Source organism: Phyllostomus hastatus, unplaced genomic scaffold (assembly GCF_019186645.2).
Source record: "Phyllostomus hastatus isolate PE091 unplaced genomic scaffold, TTU_PhHast_1.1 phas_scaffold_11, whole genome shotgun sequence".
Classification (NCBI taxonomy): domain Eukaryota; kingdom Metazoa; phylum Chordata; class Mammalia; order Chiroptera; family Phyllostomidae; genus Phyllostomus; species Phyllostomus hastatus.
Window position 1 is genome coordinate 4,816,725 of NW_025334005.1, and position 26,754 is coordinate 4,843,478.

Here is a 26,754-nt window from a genome sequence, read left to right on the forward strand (position 1 = left end):
TTATTGTTTTGAAGTTCTCTATGGACAACTCCCAGTGGTTTGCACCCGGGGGGGGGGACGTGGCTGCCACCGCCCCCTCCGGGTGTCCCGCTGCCCACGAGTAGGGCCGGACAAGCGAGTTGTTTGCACAGCAGCTCCCCGACCGCCCTGGGCTGGAGGGGCTGTGTGCCTGCCACGTGGCCCACATTTCTCTGAGCCCTTTAACCAGCCCGTGACGCCTCCCGGTCAGTGCCGGGGCTGGTGTGTCCACGTTCCTCTCCTGTCCGTGTCCCACGTGTGCTTCGAGTGAGTGTGCCAGGAGCCTCTGCCCTCCCTCCTCCGCCGGCCCGTCCTGAACGCTGTGCCGTGTCTTGTTGGGCAGCTGCTGCTGGCGAGGCGAAGATCCCACTGAAGTGCAGACCCGAGGAAACGGATGGGCGTGCTCCGATCTCTGACTTTCTAGACGCCTTTCTGGGCTTCTCCCCGCCCCTCTGTTGGCCTGATGTCCTGACAGAGCAGGGAGCAGAGGCACCTCCTCCGGGAGCAGTGGGGCTCTTGGTCCCGCAGGTCTCCCTCCTCACCCTGGAGGCGCCGCTGGCTGGGAGGGCCTCAGGCCCCTGCTGAGAACTTTGTATGTGCCAGGCCGGCTGCTCAGTCTCGCTGGGGAGCTGGGCGGGCGTGGAAACGGGCCACTCCTTCCCCTGGGCTCAGCCCGGCAGTTACGGTCGCTGGACCACAGGGCGGCAGCGCGCTGGGCCGGGTATCTGGGAGGCAGCAAGCAGGTGGAGGCGTTGAACCTGTCTTGAGGGATGAGTAGAAGTTTGCCAGTGAACAGCCAAGAGGATTTCAGGCCTGGAGTGCGGTGACGCACAGGCAGAGTGGGCCTTGGGGATGTCATCGGAGGTCAGAACCTTCGTGTGCGTCACCTGGTGTTGTAGAGAAGAACTTGGCCTTGGATTCAGGCAGATGTGTGTGTGTGTGTGTGGGGGGGCGGGTCCTGGCACTGCGTCCTGGCAAGTGACTTCCCACTTCTGAGCCGTTTCTCAGTCTGTGAAGTGTGGCTGCTGTCAGGGCCCCAGAGATGTGCGAGAAACCCCAGTGGGGTCTGCTGGGGGGTGGCAGCGGTGTCCGGAGGAGTCCGAGGGGGAACCCCAATTCACGTGGGGTGGGGCTGGACGCATAGAATGGGCCTGGAGGGCCAGACCCTGGGAGGGCAAAGGAGTTTTGATTCTTTTTTTCCTGGACACCCAGGACCTCTGGGCTGCTGGGCCTGGTGCCTGCTGGCACGGATACGGCCCCCTCCCTCGCAGCTGGCCCCTCCCCAACAGCTGGCCCCTCCCCCACAGCTGGCGGGGGAGGAGGTCACGTGTCATACTGCCTCCATCTTCTCTCTGGGCCTGAGGCTGGGGAGTCTGGGGGGCAGTCAGGCCCCCGCCCTGCGCCGTCCAGCCCCGGGCACAGTCTCAGCCCTCCTGTAGGCCTGATTGGTTTTACAGCTTCCCCCCTGTTATCTCACTTATTTCTCACACCGACCCTTCCTGTTGGGTCTTCATAGCCCCGTTTTACCAGAGAAGCTCAGAGAGGTTAAGTGATTCCTAAAGGCCACACAGCAATGTTGCAGAGGGCTCAGCCTCGGTTGGACTGGCCTCTGCTTCTGGGAAGGCAGCCTCAGACACACCGGGTTGCCACCCAAGTCCTCACGGGTCCTTGTCTTCCTAAGACATCAGCTCGGAAACCACCCCCCCCCCCGTTTCCCCTCCGGCAAGTCCCTTCTCAGCACCCACCTGGGACGTCGGTCTTTTATTTTTCTAAATCACCAGTTTCTAAACATTTTCCCCAGAGTGTCCAGAAACGAAGGGGGTAACGCTAGGGACTTCCACACTTGCCAGAGCCGGGAGAGGAAGCTGCTCCCAGCCTGGGTTTCACAACCTTCCCCTGCGTCTCCAGCTAGTCCCAGAGCTGGCCTCGGCCACCTTCCCAGACCGAAAATAGCACCGTGGTGTCGGCAGAATGCAGCCTGGTGCAGCCACTGCATTCTGGACTTACCTCCAAAAATGAAAAACCGCTTGTGACCCAGCGATTCCACTTCTGGGAATTTATTAGAAGAAATTCAAAAGAATGTATGTTCACCTCTGTGTTCAACGTAGCGTCATTGACAGTAGCCAAGACGCGGAGGCAGCCTGAGTGCCCTTCAGTAGACGGTTGGGTGAAAGCGCCGTGGTGCAGGCCCGCACTGCCGCGCCGCTGGGCCGGCCTGGCGCCTGCCGGCACGGACGCTGGCCCTTCACCGGCAGCTGGAAAGGGAAGAGGCTGTTAGGTCAGAGTCGCTCAAGAAACCAGACGGACCCAGTGAGCTAAGGAGCAGGGTTTATGAGTGGGAAAGAGAGAGAAAGTGGGGCCAACCTAGGGAGGTCGGGGAGTCAACCTAGGGAGGTCAGGACTCGCTCGGTGGCTCTTAGGGCAGGGGTTTTAAGCACAAAACCCCGCGAAGGGTAGCTGGTCGGGGTGTCAGAGTCTGATTGGCTAGAGCTGGCTGCTGGGTGCCGTTCCTGCTGACCATTGTTCTTGATGCGTCCTGTCTGGCTCAAGGTGAAGCCGCATCCTGTGATGCCGGATGGGCCGACCCCAGACCCCAGTCTCAGCCGGGCCTCTGGTTGTCCTGGGCGGGGTCGGCAGGCAGGCATTCTTCCAGGCTACAGTTTCCCACAGCACAGTTTTTCGCCTGGTGATTTTCTATTCCTTCTAGGCCTGCCTAGGTCTGTCACAGGTCATGTGTCATACCTTCTTAAAAAAGGAGGAGATTTTCCCTTGGCGACAGCATGGGTGGACGTGGAGAGCATTATGGTAAGCGGAGTAAGCCAGCCAGAGGAAGACAAGTACCCTGTGGTTCCACTCACATGTGGAATCTCGTGAACAAAATAAACTAACAACAACAACAAAATAGTCTCATGGATACAGACAAGGGACTGACAGCTGTCAGAGGGGAGGGGCTGGGGGCCAGGTGAGAGAAGTGAAGAGATTAAGTAAAAAAAAAAACAAAAACAAAAACCCCCAACAAACCCTCATATTCCAGAGGGAAAAGGCGGGGAGGGAGAAGAGGATAAAGGGGGGTCAGTGGTGATGGAAGGAGACTTGGGGTGGTGAACACACAGCACAGTGCACAGATGACGTGTTTACAGAGCTGTACCCTGAAACCTACATAATTGTATTAACCAGTGTCACCCCTATGACATCAATAAAAAACCACAACAGTGGCAGCAAAAACTGCCATCGATAGAATGCGTCCTGTGCGCAGGTGGTTCTGCTGAGCATTCCCCAGGTGTGAGCGTATCTGACCCTCAGGGGCCCTGCACCAGTCAGGTGCTATCATCATTCCTGTTTACAGCTGGGGGGACTTGGGCTGGGAGAAGGTGAGGAACTCGCCCCAGGCGCTCCAGTGAGTAAGCAGCAGGGCTGGGATCGGAACCCAGCTGATGACTGGCTCTGGAGCCCCAGGCCTGTGATCCGTCCTGGCTTAACTGCGAGCAGTCCAGTCCTGCCCATTGGCTTGCTTTCTGCACTTTTGATCCGCCCCAGGTATTTCATTTAAGAAAACAAAGTAGCAGATGCCTGATGCTTGGGCTAAATGGAGCCCAGCGTGGGTGGAGTGGAATACTTCCTTCCAGCCCTCAAATTCAAAACATTCTTTTTGTTGTGTTTCAACCCTGAGGTGGAAGCATCTCCTTAAAGGGCCCTCACCTTCCGCTCCGGTCCTGTGCAGTGCCCGCTGTGCAGTGTCCAGGGTAGGCTGAGGGCTCTCCCTGAGTCAGAGTTGCAGGGTGGATGCAGATCACCAGGCAGGGACCAGGACTGGAGGCAGTGGAACCTGCTAGAAGGCCGTTTCCTTTCTCTTGTGGTGGGGGAGGGGCAGTGTGGCAAGCTCCTGTTTTTCCCCTTCTAGGTTGACCCTGGGTAGGTGACTTCATCGCTCTCTGCCTCAGTTTCCCTCCTGCAAATGAGGTGTGACTGCCCACCTCCGACTGACCTTCCGGTCTTCCCCCCTCTCCCCTTCAGACTCCCTGTCCCTCCTGGCTGCACAGTAGAATCACCTAGAAGCTTTAAAAACATGTCAGCCTCCGGCTCCACCTCAGGGATCCTGCTTCCGGCCAAACCCCAGAGCACCCTGAGTGCTGTGCTTCTGCTCCTTAGGACCCTCTGTCCCCACCGTGCTTACCTATCTCCCTCTGTCCCCTTCGGGGCCACGTCCTCCGCACAGCCTGTCTCATGGCAGGAGAGGGTGAGGGTGGAGAGGGTAGCATTCGGGTTTGAATTCTGTCTCTGCCTCATACCCATCCCTACTCATCTTGGCCAAAATCTCAGGTGCCGCCTTTTCCAGCATTATCTCCAATCCCTCTCCTCTCCGTTCTCTCTTAAACCCACTCAGCCAGGCTTTTGCTCCCCATCGGAGCTGTCCTCCTGAAGGTCGCCAGGGACCCTCATCCCAGACCACTGTCCTGGCTCAGACTCATGCATTCAGCTGCGTCCCGGGCCTCCCCATGTGGCTACCTGGTGGGCATTTCAAGCCAGCCGGCCCATCAGCCTTCTGTCGTCGCTCTGGGCAGAAACCCTGGGGTCGTTGTTGACTTCTCTTTCCTTCCTGCGGCTCCTCATTCTGCCAGCTGTTTCCACTTTCAAAGAAATCTGGGACCCGACACAGCCCCTCCGCCACTGCCCGGCCTCCATGCTCCCCTTCTTCCACCTTGCCCCCTCTGCTCCCTGCCCCCCCCCCCCAAGCCCTGGCCTCTGGGCTGCTCCTCAAACACTTCCCTACCCCGGGGTCTTTGTTCAGGCCGTTTCCTGTGCCCAGATGTTCTGGACATCTGCCGGCCCCACTCTCTGTCCTCCCGGACCCTTTTAGTACTGCAGCCCCCTGCCTCCACCCCACCACCGCCCTCCAGCCCCCGTGACACGGCTCTGCCTCTTTCCCTTCTTCCTTCCTCCCTTCCTTCCTCCCTTCCCTCCTCCCTTCCTCCCTTCCCTCCTTCCTCCCTTTCTTCCCTCTTTCCTCCCTTCCCTCCCTCCCTCCCTTCCCTCCTTCCTCCCTTTCTTCCCTCTCCTCCCTTCCCTCCCTCCCTCCCTCCCTTCCGTCCTTCCTTCCTTCCATTTTTATTTGGTATCTCTTCTGAAATTCCGGGTGATTGACTTATTTACTAAAGTATTTAAGGGCTTTTTTTGCGTCTCCCCCCCCACCCCCGGAGTGAACAAAGCCTCCCCGTGGGGTAGGAGTTTTTTGCATTGTTCATAGGCACAGCCCAGGTGCCCAGGGTGGGGCCAGCCGCCTAGCCCCACTCTGTGGGTGTCTGTTGAGTGAGTGAGTGTATGAGGTGGGGCTCCCCAAGGTGAAGGGGCTCTCAAGGGGCGTGGCTGGCCACTCACACCGTTTCCGGAGGTAGGCGGAGTGTGTCTGCGGTTCTGCGTGCACGCCAGGCGCCCCCAGTCCGTTGATTTGCGTTCAGGCTCCAGTATTGGAACCACAGCCGGGGATCTCGGCTGCGGGATCGGAGGCGAGAATGAGGGCGTTGCGGAGCGTAGGGATATAGCACTGGACTGCGCTGGCTCTGTTGCTCTTATTGCGGTTGTCAGTGTCCTGGGCTCCTTCGGTGCTTTTCCTCCGCGTCTCAGAACACCCGTCCCTGTAAGTTTAAAGGAAGAGTCTCCAGTGGCTGGATAGTCAGGAGGAGCGAACAGGCGGACCTCCTTGTGATAAAGCAAATACATCAACTTGACAGCGGCAGCTAGGGGGCGGGTATTCAGGTGTTCACTAAAAAGTGCTTTCAACTTTGAACATCTGAAAAATCAAACTGTATGCTTAAAAAGTTTTCATAATAAAATGTTGGGGAACACGCGATGAACTTAAAAATGTACCTTGCAGAAAAGCTGGGTATTACAGAAAAATAGAAGGAAGCAAAATACTCACGATACCACCTTCGCCCCCGCACCTGGAGGGAATCTCTGTCAGGAGTTGGTGCGCGCCCTTCTAGTCCTTTTGCTCTGCATTCACTTTGCTACGTAATAGTCATTGTATGAATCACCGCAACACTGAACATGCTGATGCCTGTCAAGTCTTAAGGGTTTTTTTTCTGATTCTAAAACAAATAAATGTGTATTTAAACATTTTGGAAAGCTAGAAAAGAATTCAAGACAAAATACCCCAAATTCTACCACCTGATAATAAACACTTTATGTCTTGGCGTATGTCCATAGTGTTTCTTTTATGTATTTGTTTCCCTTTTTAAACAAAAATAAAAAAAATCATATATATATATATTTTTTTTTAGAGAGGGAAGGGAGGGAGAAAGAGAGAGAGAGAAACATCAATGTGCGGTTGCTGGGGGCTGTGGCCTGCAACCCAGGCATGTGCCCTGACTGGGAATCAAACCTGCGATGCTTTGGTTCGCAGCCTGTGCTCAATCCACTGAGCTACGCCAGCCAGGGCACATATTGTTGTTTTATATAGAAGCTTTTTTATTAACCATTATGTTATGGACATTTCTTGTCATTAAGTGTTCTTTTAAAATATAACTTTTAAACTTACCTATGTGTTATCCTGATATTAAGGGTGACAAGGTTTAATGAATCTCTGTATGTAGAATATTTATGTATCCAGTATTTTGCCCTGAGATGTGACTTTGTGGGGGACATCTTTTGTGGGCATTTCGGATGATTTCCGTAAGATCTGGCCTAGGAACAGAAACTGGGTCAAAGGGCATGAATATGTCTAAGGTGAGTGAGACAAATTGCCAAATTGTCCTTCAGAGAAGTTGTGCTTTGATTTACATTTTCATTGGTGGTGAACAAGAGTGCCCATTTACCTGTACGTTTTCCTATATTTAGTGTTTTCATTCCCCCCAACTGGTTTTTATTTTCCTTTATTTTTTAAAAGATTTTATTTATTTACTTTTAGAGAGGGAGGAAGTGAAGGAGAAAAAGAGGGAGAGAAACATCAGTGTGTGGTTGCCTCTTGCATACCCTGCACTGGGGACCGGGCCCACAACCCAGGCATGTGCCCCGACTGGGAATCAAACCAGCAACCCCTTAGTCCACAGACCCATGCTCAATCCACTGAGCCACACCAGCCAGGGCTCAAACTGTTTTTTAATTTGCATTTATATCATTACTAGTGAGGTAGAATACGTTGTCTTGTGTTAATGGTAATTTATATTCCTCCTTTTAAAATTATTTATCATGCCATTTGTCTAATTTTTTTTCCTGTTGTGGTGTTGAAACCCCTTTTTATTGATTTATAAGAACTCTTTATATGTTGAACGTGTTCACCGTTTTCTGTCATTTTCTTCCAGCTGGTCACGACAGTTTGTTTGTGGTATTTTTTCTATGCATAGGGAGTTCTGCTTGGGCTCTTTTAGTTGCATTCCATGAGAAACAAACAACCTACTTAAGCCAGTTCAAGCAAATAAGGTTTAGTTTAAGGACATGTGTGGAGAGGTAAGCGGATTCTGCGAAAACCTAGGAACAGGAGCTATGCTAGGGCTGGGCCTGCCCGGCCTCGAACTGGGAGGCAGCTCAGGCCCTGGAGTGAGTGCACCTCTGCTCCAGTCCTCCGCCTGCACCAGCGACCACGTGACTCCGCAAGGTCCTCCAGGTGCCTGCTCCCTCCCCTCCACTGTCCACAGGCCCTTCTGTTCGTCAGCGTAGGTGTTTTCCCTCCCACCCTGGCTAGTCCACGGGGGTCTTTCTTGCCTCCCGTACATCAGGACTTTGCAGTTTTAGCCCCTTCTGCCAAAAAGCTTTTTTTTTCCTTCATTTTTTTGGTTCAGATTTTTGAGAGAGAAAGAGGGAATTTGATTAGTCCAGCTCCACCTCTCACGGTGGGTCGGAGGGCGTGGCCCTGCGAGGGGCTCTGCCTTCTTTGAGTGCAACGGGCATAAAATACAGCTGCCTGGGCCCCTTCCTGGGGTTGTGGGGGATCCTTTTCCCTTAAAAGGGGAACACGAACATACTGTGTTTGCCGTGTATAATGCGCACCCACGTTTTTGGCCCAAACTTTCAAGGAAAAAATCTTTAAATTTTTTAATTCAATTATTGATCTATTTACATTTAGAAACAGAACTGACCATCGTGTCCCAGGGTATCATTTTGCATACAGGTATCGTTATTGCTTTCTAGAGTTACACTTTTAATGCAGGAGCATAAAGACAAGAACTAAAAATATTTTTGTAGACACATATATAAGGCGCACCCTTATTTTTCCCTCAGAAATTTGGGCAAAAAAATGTGCATTATACATGGCATATACGGTAATAGGCAACAATGGAACCTTTTAATAAGAAGAAATTTAACATATAAAAAATGGTAAAACCTTTTAATCTTTTACTTTATGCCTCTTTCTTTGGCCTTTATCCTTAGAGTGTCGTGCCGTATTCTAAGATCCGGTGTTCATCCGTCTGTGTTAGTTTAAAAATTAGTTTGTGACTTTATGTCCCATTTCAGTATTTCCTATTTCTAAGCATCAGGCACCTGGTCCTAGTTACAGTGTGCAGATGGGAGATGGTGTCACGGTGACAGACGATGCCCGCCTTTCCAGTGAAGTAGTCCAAGTTCATCACCTTGAGGGATTTTTGCTCATTTAAATATCCTAAAAACTTTTTTTTATTGTGGAAGTAATTTGTATTGGTAAAAACCAATTAAATCATATAACACAAAATGTACAAGTCCCTGAGTCAAAGCTCCTGCAGTGTATAATATACAATAGTTTGGTGCATTTTCCCCAAACATAGAGTGTGTAACATATTTTGCTTTATAATTGGGTAAAAATGTATTTTAAGCAAAAATGGGGATAATAATGTTTTTCAACTTGTTTTGATTATTTCGTGTAAACCCACCCTGTTTTCCCTAGTGGCTGTATCTACCTATGGATGTAGAATAACCTATTTAATTGGTTTTTACTAATGGCGGTTCAGGCCGTTTTTCTGCTACGAATTTCAGAGGCCAGCAATTGTTCCTTAACTTGCTTACTATGGGGAATGGCTGTGACGTTGCAGCTCTTTGTGACTCTGCTTTTGTGAGGAAGAGAAAGACTTTTTGTTCCCAAATCCCACGGGCACACAGCCTCGGCTTTGCCATTGTTGTCGCCTGTGTCCTGTAGGAGGGCCCTGGTCCCTGTGCTGCCCGGGGACCTCCTGGAGAGGCAGCTCTCTCTCTCATGGCCCTTCCTGCTGGTCCCCATGGTTCCTGGGGGAAGAGCCACCAGGAGAAGTCCCGATTCCTGGGGACTGGGGACAAGCTGAGTGAGGGAGGCATCACCGAGGGGTCGAAAGCATTTTTGCAAAGGGCCAGGTGCTGAAGGCTTTCGGCCTTGCCGGCCACAGGGTCTCTGCTGCAGCGACTCAACTCTGCCCGTGCAAACGGCAGCCACGGGCAAACATGTAGGTGTCTCATCGTGGCTGCATGCCTGTGACACTTGGTGGACACTGAGGTTGGAATTGCATGTGTCACCAGATAGTATCCTTCTGACTTTTCCTCCAACCATCGACGAAGTGTCAAAGCCATTCCTGGCTTGCATACGAAACTAAGCGGAGGCACAAACCGGCCTGTGCCTTATGGGGCCTGTACTCGTGATTTTACAGCAGGACTGCTTGAGTTCTCAGTGTTGGTGCCGCCGAGCTGGCTTGTGGGTGCATCTCACTAAGTTGTTCCCCTAGTCAGGTTTTAGTGCTGGGGTGAAGCACACCCTTTGTTCGCGGCCCCTGCCCGCCCTGCAAGGTTGTTTTTCCCCCTTCGGTTCCCTGTTATCATCCCCCCTCGCTCCGCCTTCCCTCCTGGTAGCCGGCACCCTAGTGTGTTGGTCGGCACCCTAGTGTGTTTCGTGGGCAGTGCTTCAGTCTGGGCGATTCTCTTCTGGTTGCTGTTGCTTTTTAAAACTTATTCGTTCAGGGATGGTTCTCCTAAGACGTGCGTGAGCGGGTTCTGTGTGGACATCTTTAATTCATGCGAGCGTATTGTGTTGCAGCGCTCATTCTAGCGTTTCCACCCACCCTGCGTCCGGAGCTCCTCTGTGCTGCTGCCTGTGGACAGCGAGCCCTTGCTTCTAACCCACAGAGGCTGGGGCGGGGTGTGGGCGGGCCCCTGGCTCCTCTGGACTGCACTGTAGGCGTTCTGCTGTGCACCTGCGCTGTAGGTGTTCTGCAGCAATGGTCTCCTTGTTTGTGGAAGAGACTTAAGGGTATTTTGGACCAGAGAGGTGCTCACCCCTGACTCTGGCCCAGGTCGGAATGTCCCCATCCCCAGCACTCAGCACACTGTCTGTTAGTAACACCTCAGTAATGTTGAATGAAAGTGACTTTGAACCTCTCCGAACTTCTCCAGCTCTGCCCTTTGCTTCCCTGCAGGGCGGGGCTCGGAGTGGGGTTTCCTCACCTTCCCGCCTTCCCCTGCGCAGGCAGGCCCTCCCTCTCACCCACTTCAGCGTGATGCAATCAGAAGCAGGTGTTTGGCCTTTGCCCCCAGTTCCTGGCACAGAGCCTCTAAACCCTTGTCATTTCCTAAGCGATTGGGTGAGAGTAAGGTTTGGTTTTGTTTTCCATAATAAGTCCTTTTCAACTGTACCTGAGTGGATGCTAATGAGGCAAAGCAGGGCTTGCTGGGAGCCAGACGCGCCAACCCATGTCTGGAGTCCTGGAGGTTGCGCCAACAGCTAACGCCGATGATTTAATCAACTGTGTGTGTGTGTGTGTGTGTGTGTTGTGGCTTCCCTGAAAACCCCTGATCTAAGGCACTGGTGAACACGCGGAGGTGCTGGGAGGGGCCTGGAGCCCCGTGCCCCCTCCCACATCCCTTGCCCCTGTGTCCCTTCCACCCGTCTGTTCCCGAGTTGTATCCTTTTGCTATGAACTGGTGATCTAGTGAGTGAGTGAACTCTTTTCCAGAGTTCTGTGAGCCACCCTAGGAAGGTACTGACCCCGAGGAGGGGCTGTGGGAACTCCCAATTTATGGCTGGTTGGTCAGAAGCACAGGTGGCCACGTGGACCTGGGGTGAGCACCTGAATGGCTGCAGCAGTCTCGTGGACTGAGCCTTTAACCTCTGTGTCTGCATTAGCTCTGGGTGGTTAGTGTTCACCGAAGACTGAATTGCTTGGTGTGGAAAGTCCACCCGTGTTGGTGTGTTGGTGTGGGTACAGTAGGGAGGAGGAGGAGATTTCCTGCACCTCTGCCCCCCACACCCTTATCATCGGGATGGGCAGCCAGGAGTACATCACTGCCGACACCAACACCATCTCTCCAGCCGGCCCTAAGCCAGGTTGGGAAGTATCCATGGGACACACTTCTGCTTTGACAATTTCTGGCAGGTCCCCAGCCTTCGCCCAGGGTTCCAAGGTCACGCTTGCATGGCCTCTGACAGCCCTGTTTCTGGTTTTGCAGCCCGAGCCCAACCCTGGAGACCTGATTGAGATTTTCCGCCCCCTCTACAGACACTGGGCCATCTATGTCGGCGACGGGTTCGTGGTGCACCTGGCCCCTCCAAGTAAGGATGCGGGGCCTCTGCTGTGCGGGGCAGGGCCTCTGCTGTGTGGGGCGGGGCCGGGGGGGTCGCTGTGGGCAAGGGGACCCTAATACACTCTTTGCTGTCTGACTAGCGGTTGGTTCCCGAGTTCTATGAGAAGGCAGGTTGGTGTGGGGCCATGGTTTTCAAACTGTGCTCCTTGGAACCCTAGGGGTTCTGTAGATGGGCCGAGGCAGGCTTCCTAGGGGGCAGCTCGGCCTTGCTGGTGTTATATACTGTGGCTTTGACTAAAACATGTTCGACGTTTAAGTGTAAAACTCCCTGAGAGAGCACGGGTTTGGGGCAGCAGACTTGGCCATGAACCCAGTTTCTGCTCCCCGGCCTTGGTTTCTTTATCTGTAAATGAGGCTAAGAACACTGAGCTTGGAGAATCGTGAGAACTCCCCACCGCTTTTCTTAAACTTTTTACTTAAACGGAAGTATAACATAATAGGTAAGTGCCCAAACACAGTAAGACGTGTGGCCCGTGAGTTTTAAGAAACTGTATCCATCCATGTGACAGTGACCCAGATGAGGATGCGGGACATTTCCACTCCCGGGTGCTACCCTCTCGAGGGGCTGCACTAGTCCAGCTCCTCTTGCCGTAGGTCAGTCCTGCCTGTTCCGGAACGTCACGGAAGAGCAATTGCTTCTCCCAGGATGCCTGGGAGAGGTGTCGTGTTGTGAGGAGCAGCAGTTCTTACGTTTCTGTTGCTGTGTAGTTTCCGTTATGTGACTGCACCGCAGTTTGCTGCTTGTTCTGCTGATGCACATGGGGTCGGTCTCGGGGGTGGGCTGCTCTGAGTGCCGCTGCCGTGGACCTTCGTGGACGTGCGTTTTGCCCTGTCCTCACGGAGAAATCAGGAGTCACCAGAGGAGGTGGCATCTTCCCCACCCCTGATCGACTAACCACCAATAGCTGCACCCACTAGCTGCCTTTTCTGTCGAAAGGCAACAAGTGTCCCGGCCCTTATGTAAAAAGTCAGCCTCTACGTGTGGGTCCTGGACCTCCTCCTCTTACTGTCATAAGCTCTTTGCTCCTCTAATTTCCCACCTTCTCTGTATTGTTGTCCTTCCCCTCCCTCCTAGGCTATTCCTATTGGCGTAGAAGCCAGTCTGAGATCTCCCGTTGATAACACAAAACCCCTGGACGTCACCGCCCCCCTCTGACTCCCCACAGAGCACATCTCTGTGTGCTGTGGCCTTTGCTGCTTCCTCACTGCCCACTCTCCCTGCCACGCCCCCGCCACCCCCAGGCTCTCGTTCACCCCCTCCTGGAACAGCACTTAGCGAAGCCACGGAACACCTTTGGCATCTTGACCGAGCTCGGTATTCTGGTCCCAGCTTACTCGGCCTCTCTGCTCTCCTCACCAGTCACTGGCCTTTCTCCCTCCCCACCTTCCTTCTCGGTCTCTTGTGTGGGCTCCTCCTCGCCAGCACCCCGAATCCTGACTGTCCCCAGGTGACCCCACTGAGTCCTCTGACTTCGTGTACCTTCTATTTGTTGAGGCGTCCTAACCCCACCCCCTCAGTGTAGGCGACCCCACCCGGCTTCAGACCTCTATGGCCCCTTGGCTCCTGGGCCTGTCCGCGTGGGCGTCCACGACACGGCCCGAAGGGAAGGCTCCCGAGGGGGTCCCCATCTGGCTGTGCAGGCCCCAAGTCTAACAGGCGTCTGTGGTCCTTTTCACCCTGTATCTAACCCACGGCTGCGCCCTGGGGTCCGCTGCTGCCCCCTCCCTCCTGCAGCTTCCGGCTGGTGTGTCTGCCTCTTGCCCATTGGGACCAGTCCCTCCTTCGCTGGGTGGCCAACGGGATCGATTGCCCTAAGCAGGGGGGTCCAACCTTTTGGTGTCTCGGGGCCACACTGGAAGAAGAAGAGTTATCTTGGGCCACACATTAAATACACAAACACTAACAAAAACTGATGAGCAGAAAGAAGGTTTTAAGTAAATTTATGATTTTGTGTTGGGCCGCATTCACAGCCATCCTGGGCCACGTGTAGCCACATGGGCCGCGGGTTGGACACCCTGCTTACAAATCTGATCACATCACTCTTTTCCTTAAACTTCTTACTTGGCTTTTGTGTCCCGCGCAGAATAAGATTCTGAGTGTGCGCGGTGGCCTGTGGGGCCTGGCGTGGTCGGGCCTCTGCCTGCGTCCGTGACCCTCGTGTCCGGCGTCCCTCCTCTCGGGCCTCTAGACTTCAGCCGCCTTGGCCTCCTGCAAATGCCACACCCCTTCCTTCTGGAGCCTTTGCTCTTGCTGGTCCTTCTGCTGGTGGCGCTCTGCCCGGGACCTCGGCTCGGCTGCCTCCTCTTTGTCCTTAGGTCTCTACTCAAGTGCCCGTTCCCGGGACGGCCCTCCCCGGGCCACTCACCTGTGGCACTGTCGGAGCTGCAAGCGCCTTACCTCGCCTGCGTGTCGCAGCCAGCGTCCCCTCACTCCACTGTGAGCTGCTGAGGGCAGGAGGGCTGTCTAGGTCCCGCCGCTGTCTCCAGCACCTGCTGGGCAGGGCCTGGCACAGTGCAGGGCCTCAGGGTGGGTTTGTGGCTGCTCCGAGTGGGTGATGCCAGTGGATGAGCCAGGGGGAGGCACGGCAGGGATCTGGGGGAATGGGGGTGCCATGGATCACGGGGCGAGTGATGCCCCTGGAACGGAAAAGGTACCTCTACCTGCATCTGCTCATTCAACTTCATAGTCTTGCCAGGTAGGTCAGGACGGACCTCAGGCTACTGAGAAAGTGGTAGAAATTAGGTCTGGACGGAAGCTTGGGGAACAGCCCCCAAGGATAGTGCTGGCAAACGCTTGCTGGGCCCTCCCCTGGGGCCTGGCGCTGCGGAAGGCGCCTCACGTGGCCAGCTGCTTCAGGCCTTGCGGTCCCCTGCAGTACGGTAGGGACGGGAGGGACTGTTACTGTCCCTAGTCTTCAAGGAATCTGGGGCTCAGAGAAGGGAAACAAGTCGCCCAAGGTCGTAGCAGGTAAGTGGTGAAGGTGGGACTTGAACCCTGGCTGTCTGATTCTTGATTCTGTGCCTGTAACCACGGTGTGTCTTCACCACTGCCCAGTCTGGTGTCCCCCAGAGTTCCGCCATCAGTCGTTAGCCCTTTCTGCAATTGTTCAGTGTTGTCTTTCATAGACTAATTTTAAGAACTGAAATATTTTTTTAATTTTAATCATTGTTCAAGTATAGTTTTCTGCTTTTTACTCCCAATCCAGCCCACCCACCCAGCCCTCCCCACTTCCCTCCCATTACCACCCTCCTCCTAGCTTTTGTCCATGTGTCCTTTATATTTGTTCCTGTAAACCCTTCCCATTGTCCCCTGAAATTCCCTCTTCTCTCCCCTCTGGTCACTGTCAGCCTGTCCCCTATTTCTGTGTCTTTGGTTATATTTTGCTTGTTTCTTTCTTTTGTTCTTTAGGTTCCTGTTAAAGGTGAGATCATATGGTATTTGTCTTTCACTGCCTGGCTTATTTCACTTTGCATAATGCTTTCCAGCCCCATCCAAGCTGTTGCAAAGGGTAGGAGCTCCTTCTTTCTCTCTGCTGCATAGAATTCCATTGTGTAAATGTACCATAGTTTTTTGATCCACTCATTTACTGATGGGCACCTAGGTTGCTTCCAGCACTTGGCTATTGTAAATTGTGCTGTGAACTGAAATAATATTGTCAAAGAAACTTGAGATTAGTATACTGATGTGTGTTCGTATACATCAATATTAGTGTGTGTGTTTGGGGATTCCCACAGCGCTGGTAAGGTTAAGTGACATGTCAGGGCCACCCGATGACGGAGTCAGAATCAGAACCCAGAGCCTCTGACTGGCAGCCCTGCACCATTGTACCCCAGGTGGCGCCCAGGGCTTGACCTCCCCTGCGCCTGGCCCTGAGGGCTGGTGCCTCCTGAAATGTTGTGCTCTGCGCATCTTGCTCGCCCCCGCCCAGTCCCGGCCCTGCCACCCACCCCACCAGAAGGCTGAAGCTCTCCCGGTCCACTTCCCACGCCCAGCCTCTTCATGCGCTCCTGGCGTACACAGAGTGCCATCTCTTCTATTTACTGCAGGAAACCCCTTGAGCATCTGCTGCCCTGTTGGGAGCAAGTCAGGAGCCCCCTGATTTTTGAAAATCTCAGGACTGTACTCAGGGCGAGGGGGTGTCGTCCTTTCTGGGAGCCAAGTAGAGGGGACCAGGGATCTGACCAGCCCCTCCTGCCATTGCTTGGGGCTGTCAACCATGTCACAGTGGGAGACTCCTGCCCAGCGTAAGATGGGGTGTCTCCCCTGCCGGGGGGGAACCTGGGGGTCTCTACCAAGTGGGGCCGCAGTGGCTCTCTGAGGGAGAGAGAGCCTCCTCTCTGGGGTCCGCCTTTTTGTTCGCACCGTGTTCGTAGTCATCATACTCACTGTGTGCCCTGTCCACACAGGGCGGGTTGGGGCCCTTGGGAAGGGGGCCCAGGCTCTGTGCTGGGGTCAGCGCTGCTCCCCCATCCTGGTCGTCATACTGACCCCAGACTTCCTTCCTTTGAAGCAGTCTCACCACTGGGGCGATGTCGCCCCTTCCAGCCCCTCAGCCTTGGCTGGGGCTGCGCGTGTGCCCACGGCCTCCCTGGCGTCACGTCTCGGAGCAGCTGTGGGATTTTGGTCCCTTTGCTCCCTGAAGGGCGGCAACCACCTCTGCCAGTCCATCCACCTTTCCGGCAGCAGTTAGCTTCGTATGCGCTGAGGACGTGTAGCCAGGATAGAATTACAGAAGGTTCCCCCCTGTTCACCCAGGGAGCTGGGTGGGCTCACACATCTGTGTAACCAAGAGGGCCACTGAGGCATCACGGGGTACATACAGAAGGCCAGCTTCTCTAGGTTAAAAAAAGTCCTAATGAATCATGGAACCTCAGTATGCCTCATTGCAGACAAGGAAACCAGGGCCCAGAGACGGCAAGCGCCTTCTCCAAAGCCACCTAGCACGTGTCTGACCCTCCCCTCTTTCCCCTTCCACATCTGCTCATCCTCCTGTGGGTGGTGCCAAGGGTGTGGCGGGTGGGGGGCCCGCCCAGGACCAGCCCTCTGTTCCCTCTCTGTGGGCCGCAGGTGAGATCGCCGGAGCTGGTGCGGCCAGCCTCATGTCCGCCCTGGCCGACAAGGCCATCGTGAAGAAGGAGCTGCTGTACCACGTGGCCGGGAGAGACAAGTACCACGTCAACAACAAACACGACGACAAGTACTCCCCGCTGCCTGCTAGCAAGATCGTCCAGCAGGCGGAGGAGCGGGTGGGGCAGGAGGTGCTGTACAAGCTGACCAGCGACAACTGCGAGCACTTCGTGAACGAGCTGCGCTACGGAGTCCCCCGCAGCGACCAGGTGCGTCCTCAGCCTGTCGGTGGCCGTGTCAGACATTGTCAGACAAACCTGCGGGGAATCTGCAGACCCGGCGCTCGGCTTTTCCTGGGAGTCTGCAGCTCCTCGGATAAGCAGCAGAGCGGGGATTAGGAGCCCAGGTCTGCCTGACACGGCTGCTCATTTTTCCGAAAAGCACCGTCCTCAGCTGGCTGCACCCCCAGGGTCGATCTGGGAGGCCCCAGGGGGCGCTGTTTTGTTCATTTACTAAAGTTTGATTTTGGTTGTGACCCCTCATTTTTGAACCTCTCTTTTTCTGGGTACTCAACTTCCTGTACTCTCTCACTCCCTCCTCTCCTTTTCTGCAACTTCTGTACCATTTTGTGTGTGTGTGTGTGTGTGTGTGTGTGTGTGTGTGTGTGTGAACAATGGCAAAAGTCCTTAGATGCTTGTTAAAACAAAAGAGTACATATTTTCTTTCAAAAATTTGAAGGCATTACTTCACTGTCATCTAGTTAATGCTGCTGTTCTTGAGAAGTGTGAAATAGTTCAGATTTTTGGTCCTTTGTATATGATCTATTTTTTCTTCCAGAAGCTTATAGAGTCTTCTTTGTATCTTCAGCGCTCTGGAAGTTCACGGTGCCACACCTGTGTGGGTGGATCTGTGTTAGTGTACTGTGCCGGGCGCTGGTGACTCCTTTAAGTCTGGGAACCCCATTCCTTCAGCAGTGAGATGTTGTCTATCTTCTCTTCTCTCGTCCTGGAGCTCCAGTTATTCGGATGTTGGGCCCTACACTTCTCCGATGTTCTCATCTTCCCCGTCCTGCTTCCCATTTATTTACTTATTTATTTTTAATTAGAAAACTAACATTGATTGATAGATTTGATTATGATAGCAGTTTTTTTAAAAAAAGTAGCAGTGATAATATCAGCATAAAAAGGAGAAACTTAGGATAAATAAATCTATTTTCATTATTGGAGATACCGCATAATAAATCGAAGTCCTCATTCACACATGGCTTCTATCTCAGGTAAATTTCCACACTCATGTGCAGCAGTAAACTTCAAGTAAAACTAACTGTAGGTACTTTAAAGCAATAAGGTACTCTATGAAATTCAGGGTGCTACTTTAGGAAGATTTGGTAGATTTATAAAATATCTTTTAGCCATCTCTCTTTTAATGGTTCTTTAATGACTATTAGTAGACTCAAGAACAGAGTGATAGGTTTATATAAATAATTACATGTCCATACAAAATGGTTACATAATTTAGTAAAACACATACTGTATTTTGCTGTGTATCATGCACACCCACGTTTTGGTGCAAACTTGCAGAGAAAAATCTTTCATTTTAATTTTTAATTCAATTTTTATTATTTGTATTTAGGAATTATAAAGGAATTTTAGCATTTATTTTTGATCAGATAATGGTACAAAAGATTTTATGTAACAAATAATTACAAAACACAAGAACAGATACAAGGTATTCCAGGTACTGCCCATGTATCATGCCCATTCTTATATTTCCCTCAGAAATTTGGGCAAAAAAAGTGCTCATTATACATGGCAAAATATGGTATGTCACTAGGCACGAATAATATTTAGAGCAATTAAATACAATTCCAACTGTGATATAGTGAAATAAATAAGAAACAGTTTCTATCATTTACTCTTTGTGTATGAACAACAATTCATACACAAAGAGTAAATGATATTCTTGCAAAAGGAAACAAGACATATTGGACACGTTGCACTTTTCTTCCTGTGGCTTTAGCCCTACGCACTGCCCATTTCTCTGAGAGGGTAGAAACAGTGATGACACAGCAGTGAAACAGCACAAACAATTCCGTTGGACCCCTCACAGAAAATGTAACCAGATGTATTATAAAACAGAGAGGTGCTGTCTACACTGTATCCAAAGTTCCCTTTTTTCTTTTAATTTTTTTCTTTTATTGATTCTAGAGAGGGGAAGGGAGGGAGGAAGAGAGGGAGAGAAACATCAATGTGAGAGAGAAACATTGATTGGTTGCCTCTTGCACACGCCCTGACTGGGAATCAAACCCACGACCTTTCGGTCTGCGGGATGATGCCCAACCAACTGAGTCAGGGCCGAAGATTCCTTTCCTTTTTCCTTTCTTGGCCTAGGATGGGGGTTTCTCAACCTCAGCTCTACCAACATTTTGGTCTTGGGCAATGGAGGTAATTCTTCATTCGTTGTCATGACTTGCCCTGTGCGTTGCAAAATGGTTAGCAGCATCTGCGGCCTCTGCCCACTAGGTGGCAGTAGCGCTCCCCAGCCCCAGGTATAAGAACCAAAATATCGGTAGATATGGTCAAATTCTTCCAGAGGGCAACACTGTTCCTGGTTGAGAACCACTGGCCTGGGAGAGTAACGGTCAGAATCCATGGCGCGGACAAACTGAAATGTAACCTCACACGTCTCCCATGGCATGGTCGGCTTGGTAGCAGCTGGAAACACCCAGCAGTGATTTTCCCCGTAAATGCGGTCCAAGGGCCACCTGTCTTTGTCATTCGGCTCCTGAGGACGCGTTCGCCTGTCTTTAATAATCTGATGGGTCACTACGCTTATGTGGGCTGTGCTCTTTGAAGCAGCTGAGGTTTTTCTCCAACAGAATATTTGTGACTGTTTAGTTTGCCAGTTAGAAAGGGAAGCAATGGGTGTAGATTCAATGTCGTTTGTGCTTTGCATGCCTAAGAGTTTCTAAAAAACAGATCCCCTGGCTTTCCACCTACCTGAACATATTCGGGCTTCACACAAGGTGTATTTAGCAGGCTTGTGTAAATAAGCCTTCATACTGAATGGTGCCTTTTATTGATTGAGTGATCAGTCAGTTGATTGATTTTTGTTTCTTAAATGTTAGATCATTTTTTATTTTTCAGTTACTGTTGACATATAATATATTAGTTTCGTGTGTGCCCCTCGGTGATTAGACATTATGTAACTCACTAAGTAAGCATCCCAGTAAACCTAGTACCCACCTGACACCACACAGGATTACTAGAATATGACTGACAGTATTCCCTACGCTGTACTTTCCACTCCCCTGGCTGTTCCGCAACAACCAACTCGTCCTTCTTAACCCCTCACCTTTTTCTCCCACCTCTGCAACCCCCCTCTCATCTAGCAACTGTTAAGATATTCTCTGTAAATAGGGGTCTGTTCCTGTTCTGCCTCTTTGTTTAGTTTGTTTTTAAGATTCATTTGTCGGTACATATGTATTTATAACCATTTATTGTTCATACTTCTGATTTTCTTCTTCTTCTTTGTGTTTTTAAAGAAGACCCTTTAACATTTCCTGTAATACTGGTTTGCTGGTGATGAACTCGGCCAGCTTATCCATGTCAGAGAAGCTCTTCGTGTGTCCTTCGATTCTAAACGAGAGCTTTGCTGGGGAGAGGAGTCTTGGTTGTGTGTCTTTGCTTTGCATCACTTGGAGATTTTCTTGCCAATCCCTTCTGGTGTGTTGACTAGTACTTTTCTAAAAAGCAACCAGGAGTCACACTCATAGTGAAATCTACTCTGTGTCAGATAAAATATTAAGATAAATGAAAATTGAACCTCTGGCTGGTGCGGCTCAGTGGATTGAGCACAGAGCTGCGAACTAGAAGGTTGCAGGTTCGATTCCCGGTCAGGGCACATGCTGCGTTGTGGGGCCAGGTCCCCGGTGGGGGGTGTGGGAGAGACAAACCATCGATGCAGTGCTTACAGATGTTTCTCTCCCTCTCTTTCCCCCTCCCCCTCTGTCTAAAAAATAAATGAAGTCCTTAAAAAGTACAAACTGAAGATGTGGCCAATGGTAATGCATATATTACATAAATCAGGATAATTTTTATATTGCTGTCAATATTAAAGCCAAATCACCATACAACTACTTTATACCCATTTTTATTTTGTAACTTCTCATAGTCAAAATTAAATTGCTTTTAGAGTAATGCTTTTCTTTTATCCACTCAGAACATTACGGAATTTGAAGAAAGCACATTAGAACTTCTTTTTCCCAGGAACAATTTGGGGGCTGAGCTCAGAGACGCTGTGTAGCATAAACAGCTAATTTTCTGTAGTCTGATCATATTTCAGTTTGTCCACACACACACAAAAAAAAGAGAGAGAGAAATCTTAGCAGTGCCAGCGAGGGACAGTTTTCTCTTCCACGGCACTCCGATGTAAGGCCTGTGCCGCACACCGCGGAGCCAGCGTGCACTATCAGAGCTCCAGGGGTTTCAGCGCAGGGGCAGGGCCGCACCCGCCAGCCTCGCGCACGAGAACCACCAGTGGCGTCTGCAGAAGCACTGACTCCCGGGGCTATCGTTTTCCCCGTAAAGTTTGCACTGCCGGGGCTAACCACGTGCCACTCCCTTGTGCTTCATTACACTCGCCGACTCTGCACAAGCGTGGCCACAAACAATGGGGTCGCTGTGGTTTTCCTCGACAAAGGATTTCTGTGCGCAGCGGCTGCGTCAGCATTCCTCCTCACACTGGGAGGTTCTGTAAAGAACTGGGGGCGTATTGTGCCTTGTCCATCATCCACAGTCCACGTCTCCCGCCCCGTGACGCAGCTGAGCCAGGAAAGCGTTGGGTACCGGTGGCTGTATGCAGGTTTCCTAGCAAGTCAACCCAGCAGAACCGTGGTTGCCACAAAGCCGGGCCTCATTGTGTCTCAGGGGGCAGGTTTGAAAACTGGAGAGCGGTCAGACTTCAGATCGGTAGCTTCATCCCATTTTGCCATCGTGTGTTCTGGCTGCTGAGAACGCCAGTGGGGGGTGGCTTGTGACGTTAGTTACACCGACGTCTCACATGGCCACGCTGAGCACACTTTTCGGAGGCCTGCAGATTCTTCTCCGCCTTGGTCACGGAGGGGTTGTGGCGGCCACAGCATAAACGGTCTAGGCGAGCTCCACGGGTACAGTGGCCGGGGCAGTGCGCACTCTGTCATGTAAGGATGTGGGGTTTGGGTATCGAGTCCACGTTTTCATCCCTTTTATTCCTGGGGTTTTTGGTGTCCCACCTTCGTTGGACATCTTGGCATAAAATGAGGAAGAATCTTTTTCGTTGCTGTGCTTGATTCTGCCGAAATGCCCGGCTTGGTCCTGGGGTGAGGTTTCTTGGGCTGAGTTCATGACGCTCATCCCCGCCCTCGGCGGGAACAAGCACGGTTCTGCTGACTCCGGCTCTGTGCCTTCGCTGGGAACGCTTGCCGTGAGCTGAGGAGAGGGTTGGCTCTCCCGTTGCACCGCCACAGGAGCTGGTGGCCTCCCGAGCGGGGCCCTGGATAGTGCTGGACACAGGGAGAGGCCCAGCTTTCTTGCTGCTGCTTGCTGGTCTGCATCGTTCCCACTCGGTGTTGTTGTCTCCAGTCTTGCTGCTGCTGCTGCACCGATAGAACTCGAAGCTCTGGAACGTGGGTGTGAGGACATCATGGCTGAGATGAGACACTGGGAAGGAAGCGGGGCAAAGGGCCATGGGAGACTGGCCTTCCAGCTGGACAGCAGTTTGGGCAACAGACCTCCGTAATGGGAATGGTTTCTAAGCTCCAGAGTGCATCCCCAGCCCTCACCGACAGAGGCTCTTTATTTGCACAGAATCTGAAGCTCTCGATGCCTTTGGGGGTCAAGTCCATGGCCACCGTGTTTCAGTTCAGTGGCCGGCTGTCAGGTCCTTGAGCCGTAGGCGAACAGTGGTGTGCATCCGATGCACTTGAACGGGGAGGCGAAAGGAGAGTTGGGTCCACCAAGTCCAACTCCTTAAAGCTTACTAAAAGCAGACAGATCCCTGGAATCTGAAACGTCAACAGCAATGCTCAGTGTACTCTTAGGCACTTGAGACAAACCAGATTGAAGGTCGAAGGTCAAAGGTAAAGGGGAATGTTTCACACGAAGTGAAGGATGGATCTGACTTGCATGTGTGTGTCCTCTCAACGCAGTGACCCTTCCCTGGACGAAACCAGCGTGTCAGAAATCAGTGGCCTCTGTCATCTCGGTGGCAGCATCGTTGTCTGCGGAATAGATTAGGAACATTTTCCGGTGGCTGTTTCCTGGGATGCTTAATTGTTTGTCTTCCTAAAACTGCCGGTGGTCCTTGCCCCGACTCTGGGACGATTTCATCACCGGCTTGCCTTTCGCAGTTGTGGTCCTGGCGTTGCCGTTTGGAGTTAGCAGGCGCCACGAGGTTTGGGATCAGCTTATGGTACATGCCTCTGTTACTTTAGCTTTTGTTCTTTTCTTCTGGAAAAGTCTTTAAAACTTAACTTTTAGTTTTTCCCAAGTAACACAGTTTGAAAAGCCAACCAGCCCTCAAAGACACGACAAAACGTGGGGTTCCCTGCCGCACCCCTCTTGGCTGCTCTCGGTCCCCGTTCCGAAAGGCAGACACTTCTCTCCTTTTCAGTTATGAGTTTTGGCATTTACCTATTTCCGAATTTCTAAGCAAGGCGTGCATATGACTGTCTTTTTATTCAAAACGTTTAGATAATGCTCTTTTGACTTCTTTCTATGGGAAGTGAAGACTAAGCTGTTGAATCCCTGCATCCCTTCTCCCTCCCCCGTTCTCTCAGCATAATTTCACATCACACGCTTTTCTTCAGTCACTGTTCAGGGTTGGTTTGTGCCTGTGCAGACTTTACTCACAGATGAGTGTTGTGGTGTATTATGATAGTTCCCTTCCTTTCTTTGGAGGAGGAGGTTTTTCTTTCTTTTTTTTTTTTTTAAGATAATTATTACCTCCTTTCATTGCTTAGTTTTCCTTGTACCTAAAGCCAGTTCTTCCGCCACCATCCAATTAGATCTCAGTCATTTTCCACAGGGAAAGCACGTCCAGTTACCTGCCAGTTCTGTGTCTTCCTTGGACACCTCCGTCCTGGAGGTGGCCGCTGTGCCGTCCGTGCTGGTCGCCCCCTGGCTGAATGCACGCTGCACCCTGGACTTTCCTTTCCTGTCAGCCTCGGGAAGTTCCTTCGCCTTTTTCTTGCACTGGAGTCCCTGGTTCCATGACCTCTTAGTTTCTTATTTCTTTGCTCTTTCTCTTCTTTAGGCAGGCCACATCCCCCAGGAGTTGCTTTAAGTTAGAAAGACAGTACATGGGGGAATGGTGACAATGGTCAACTTGACAAACTGGCTCTTGAGTCACACCGCTCGGATCTGGATTGCTCACGGCATGAGTTTCCTGCGGCTGCTGGAACAAATGACCGCAAATGTAGGGGTTTAAAGGTAACACAAATAAATGTATTGCCTTTTAGTTCTAGAGGACAGAAGTCAAGTTGGTTTCACTGGGCTGAAACCAGCGGGCCAGTGAGGCTGTGTGCTTCCCTGGAGGTTCAAGGGGAGATTCTGTTTGCTTGCCTTTTCCAGCTGCCCGAGGCGGCTGCAGTCCTTGGCTTCTGGCCCTTCCATCTTCAAAGCCAGCAATGGCTGGTTGAGGTTTTTGGTTTTCTTTTTTTTTTTTTTTTTTACATTGAATCGCTATGACACTGACTCCTCTGCCTCACTCTCTCTCTTTTATCCTTTAAAGAACTTTGTGATTACATTGGTCCCGTCTGGATAACCCAGGATAATCTCCCTATTTTAAGATGAATGGATTAGCGACCTTAATTCATCTGCAACTTTAATTCCTCCTCGCCAAGTAGCACGATATACTCACAGGTCCCTGGAATGAGGACACAGACCGCTTTAGGGGCCTGTTACTCTGCATACCAGCTGCTCTCTATGCCCCGTACAAAGCTGCTGTCCTGGGGCCTCCCCTCACCGTCATTGTAGAGAAACTTGCTTCTGTTCTCTCCCGTACTGGAGATGCAGCCCATCTTCTGTACGGCGCAGCTTCTTTTTAATCTTATCGCCTCGTTTTGGTGGAATCTCCTTCAGCTACTTCTTGGAAAAGGATCACGAAAGGTAAATTCTTGGAGACCCTGTAGGTTTCAATAATTTTTATTTTACACTCCCGCTTGATTTGATAGTTTGCCGGGCTCTAGAATTCTGGGTTAGAAAGTTTTCACTTTAGAATTTCGGAGGCATCGTTCCGTTGTCTTCTGGCTTCTGGCTTCCAAGCCTGACTCTTTTTTCTTTTTTTTTAAAGATTTTATTTATTTACTTTTAGAGAGGGACTGGAGGGAGAAAGAGAGAGAGAGAGAGAAACATCAATGTGTGGTTGCTGAGGGTCATGGCCTGCAACCCAGGCATGTACCCTGACTGGGAATCGAACCTGCGACACTTTGGTTCGCAGCCCGCGCTCAATCCACTGAGCTACTCCAGCCAGGGCCTCAAGCCCGACTCTTGACCCTTCCTCTGACCCCGTTTTCCTCCCCTGCTCCTGCAGCTGTAACGTCTCGCCTTTACCCCGTGTTCCGAATGACACAGCAGTGCGCCTGGTGCGGGTCTGCTTTCAGCCACGGAGGTGGGCCTTGGGGCGCCATTTCCATCTGAAGACGTACGTCCTTTGGCCCTGATACATTTTCATGACTTACTTCATTTGCTTTCCCTCCCTTGTATTTCCTCTATTATGTCTTTCCGAAATGGCCATTATTCAGACACTAGACTGCCTGGATTATTCCCTATTTTCTGTCTTTGGCTTCTCTTTTCCATACCTCCATTTTTTGCTCTTTAGTCTGACAGATGTCCTCAACTTTATCTTTAACATTTTTTTTAAGATTTGTTTATTTATTTTTAGAGAGAGGAAAGGAGGGAGAAAGAGAGAGAGAGAAACATCAGTGTGTGGTTGCCTCTCACGCAGCCCCCACTGGGGACTTGGCCTGCAACCCAGGCATGTGCCCTGACTGGGAATCGAACCTGTGATGCTTTGGTTCGCAGCCTGCGCTCAATCCACTGAGCTATGCCAGCCAGGGCTTTATCTTTAACATTTTTTATTGAGTTTGTCATTTTGGCTCTACTTTTATTTCTTAAGGACTGTCTTCATTCTCTTAATATTTAATAGCACTATAATATTTTTTATAGCACTGTATTTTTATTTATAGGATACAATGTTGTCTTATTCGTCAATGGCAGTTTTGCAGAAGATGCTTGTTTTTTTCTGCACATGGTGTCCGTTTCTCCAGATTACTTTCGTTCTGTTTGTTTCGCTCTCTTCTGTGTGAGAGGTCTCCTTCAGGCGTCGGGTGTCTTGGTCGTGTGCTTGAGACCAAGGGTCGTGGGTTCGCTGCAGGTCGAAGCTCTGGGGGGTGGGGGGGGCTGGTGGGGGGGGCGGCAGCTCGTTGGCTCCGAGTTTCCCTTTCGGGTGGTCTGGGTGGGCTCTTTTGGGGACCCTCAGTGCTCACATCTTTTGTTTCCACGTGGGCTGCTGGGATTCTGCAGAGAAGTTTGCCTGACTCCCGTAAAGAGAGTCAAGTTCTGGGAGCAGAGAGGGTTGGGAGAGCCCAGAGTCCCCCTCTAAGTGAGCATGCTTATGGTCTCTCGGCCCCTAGTTTTCGGCATGATACCCCCATCCTCACATGTGCTTCTAGGTTTCCAGACCCCAAGTCTTCTGTGTTACCTGCTCCAGAGAATGAACTTCAGATTCCGTTGTGGCTTAGGGAGAACACCCAGGGACCTGGCTAAGGTCTCTCTCCCTGGCATTTCTTAGGTGCTCGGTGTTGTTGATAAGTGATCTTTTTCAAGGATTCTGTTGTTTGAGTGCAGGGTGGGGCAAAGGTAGATTACAGCTGCTTATATAGAAAAATAATACAGTAACTAGTTGATAATAATACAAGAATAAACTCTGGGTTCCGTGTACTCACACCTATACTCATAGACCTACGCTTGGCATGCGCCGTATCGCTGGTCCTCAGCGTTTCCCGCCGCTGCCTTGGAATGGAGTGAGCTGTGCACCCTTGTGGAACTACACCTCCAACAGTGGCTCCCTTTACCTTTAACCGGGTTCCAGGAAGGAGTGAAATTCGACACATGTCC

General features: G+C 51.4%; 1 protein-coding gene across 3 annotated transcripts in view; it reads left to right on the forward strand.

The window, feature by feature from the left end:
* Positions 1-26,754, forward strand: part of LOC123829356 (phospholipase A and acyltransferase 3) — a 30,748-nt gene that overhangs the window by 2,747 nt on the left and 1,247 nt on the right. For all 3 annotated transcript variants that reach the window (XM_045854969.1, XM_045854968.1, XM_045854971.1), the window contains exons 3-4: positions 11,395-11,497; positions 16,598-16,866. In XM_045854969.1, the coding sequence (XP_045710925.1) occupies positions 11,395-11,497; positions 16,598-16,866 (372 nt within the window). The remainder of the gene's footprint in view (positions 1-11,394; positions 11,498-16,597; positions 16,867-26,754) is intronic.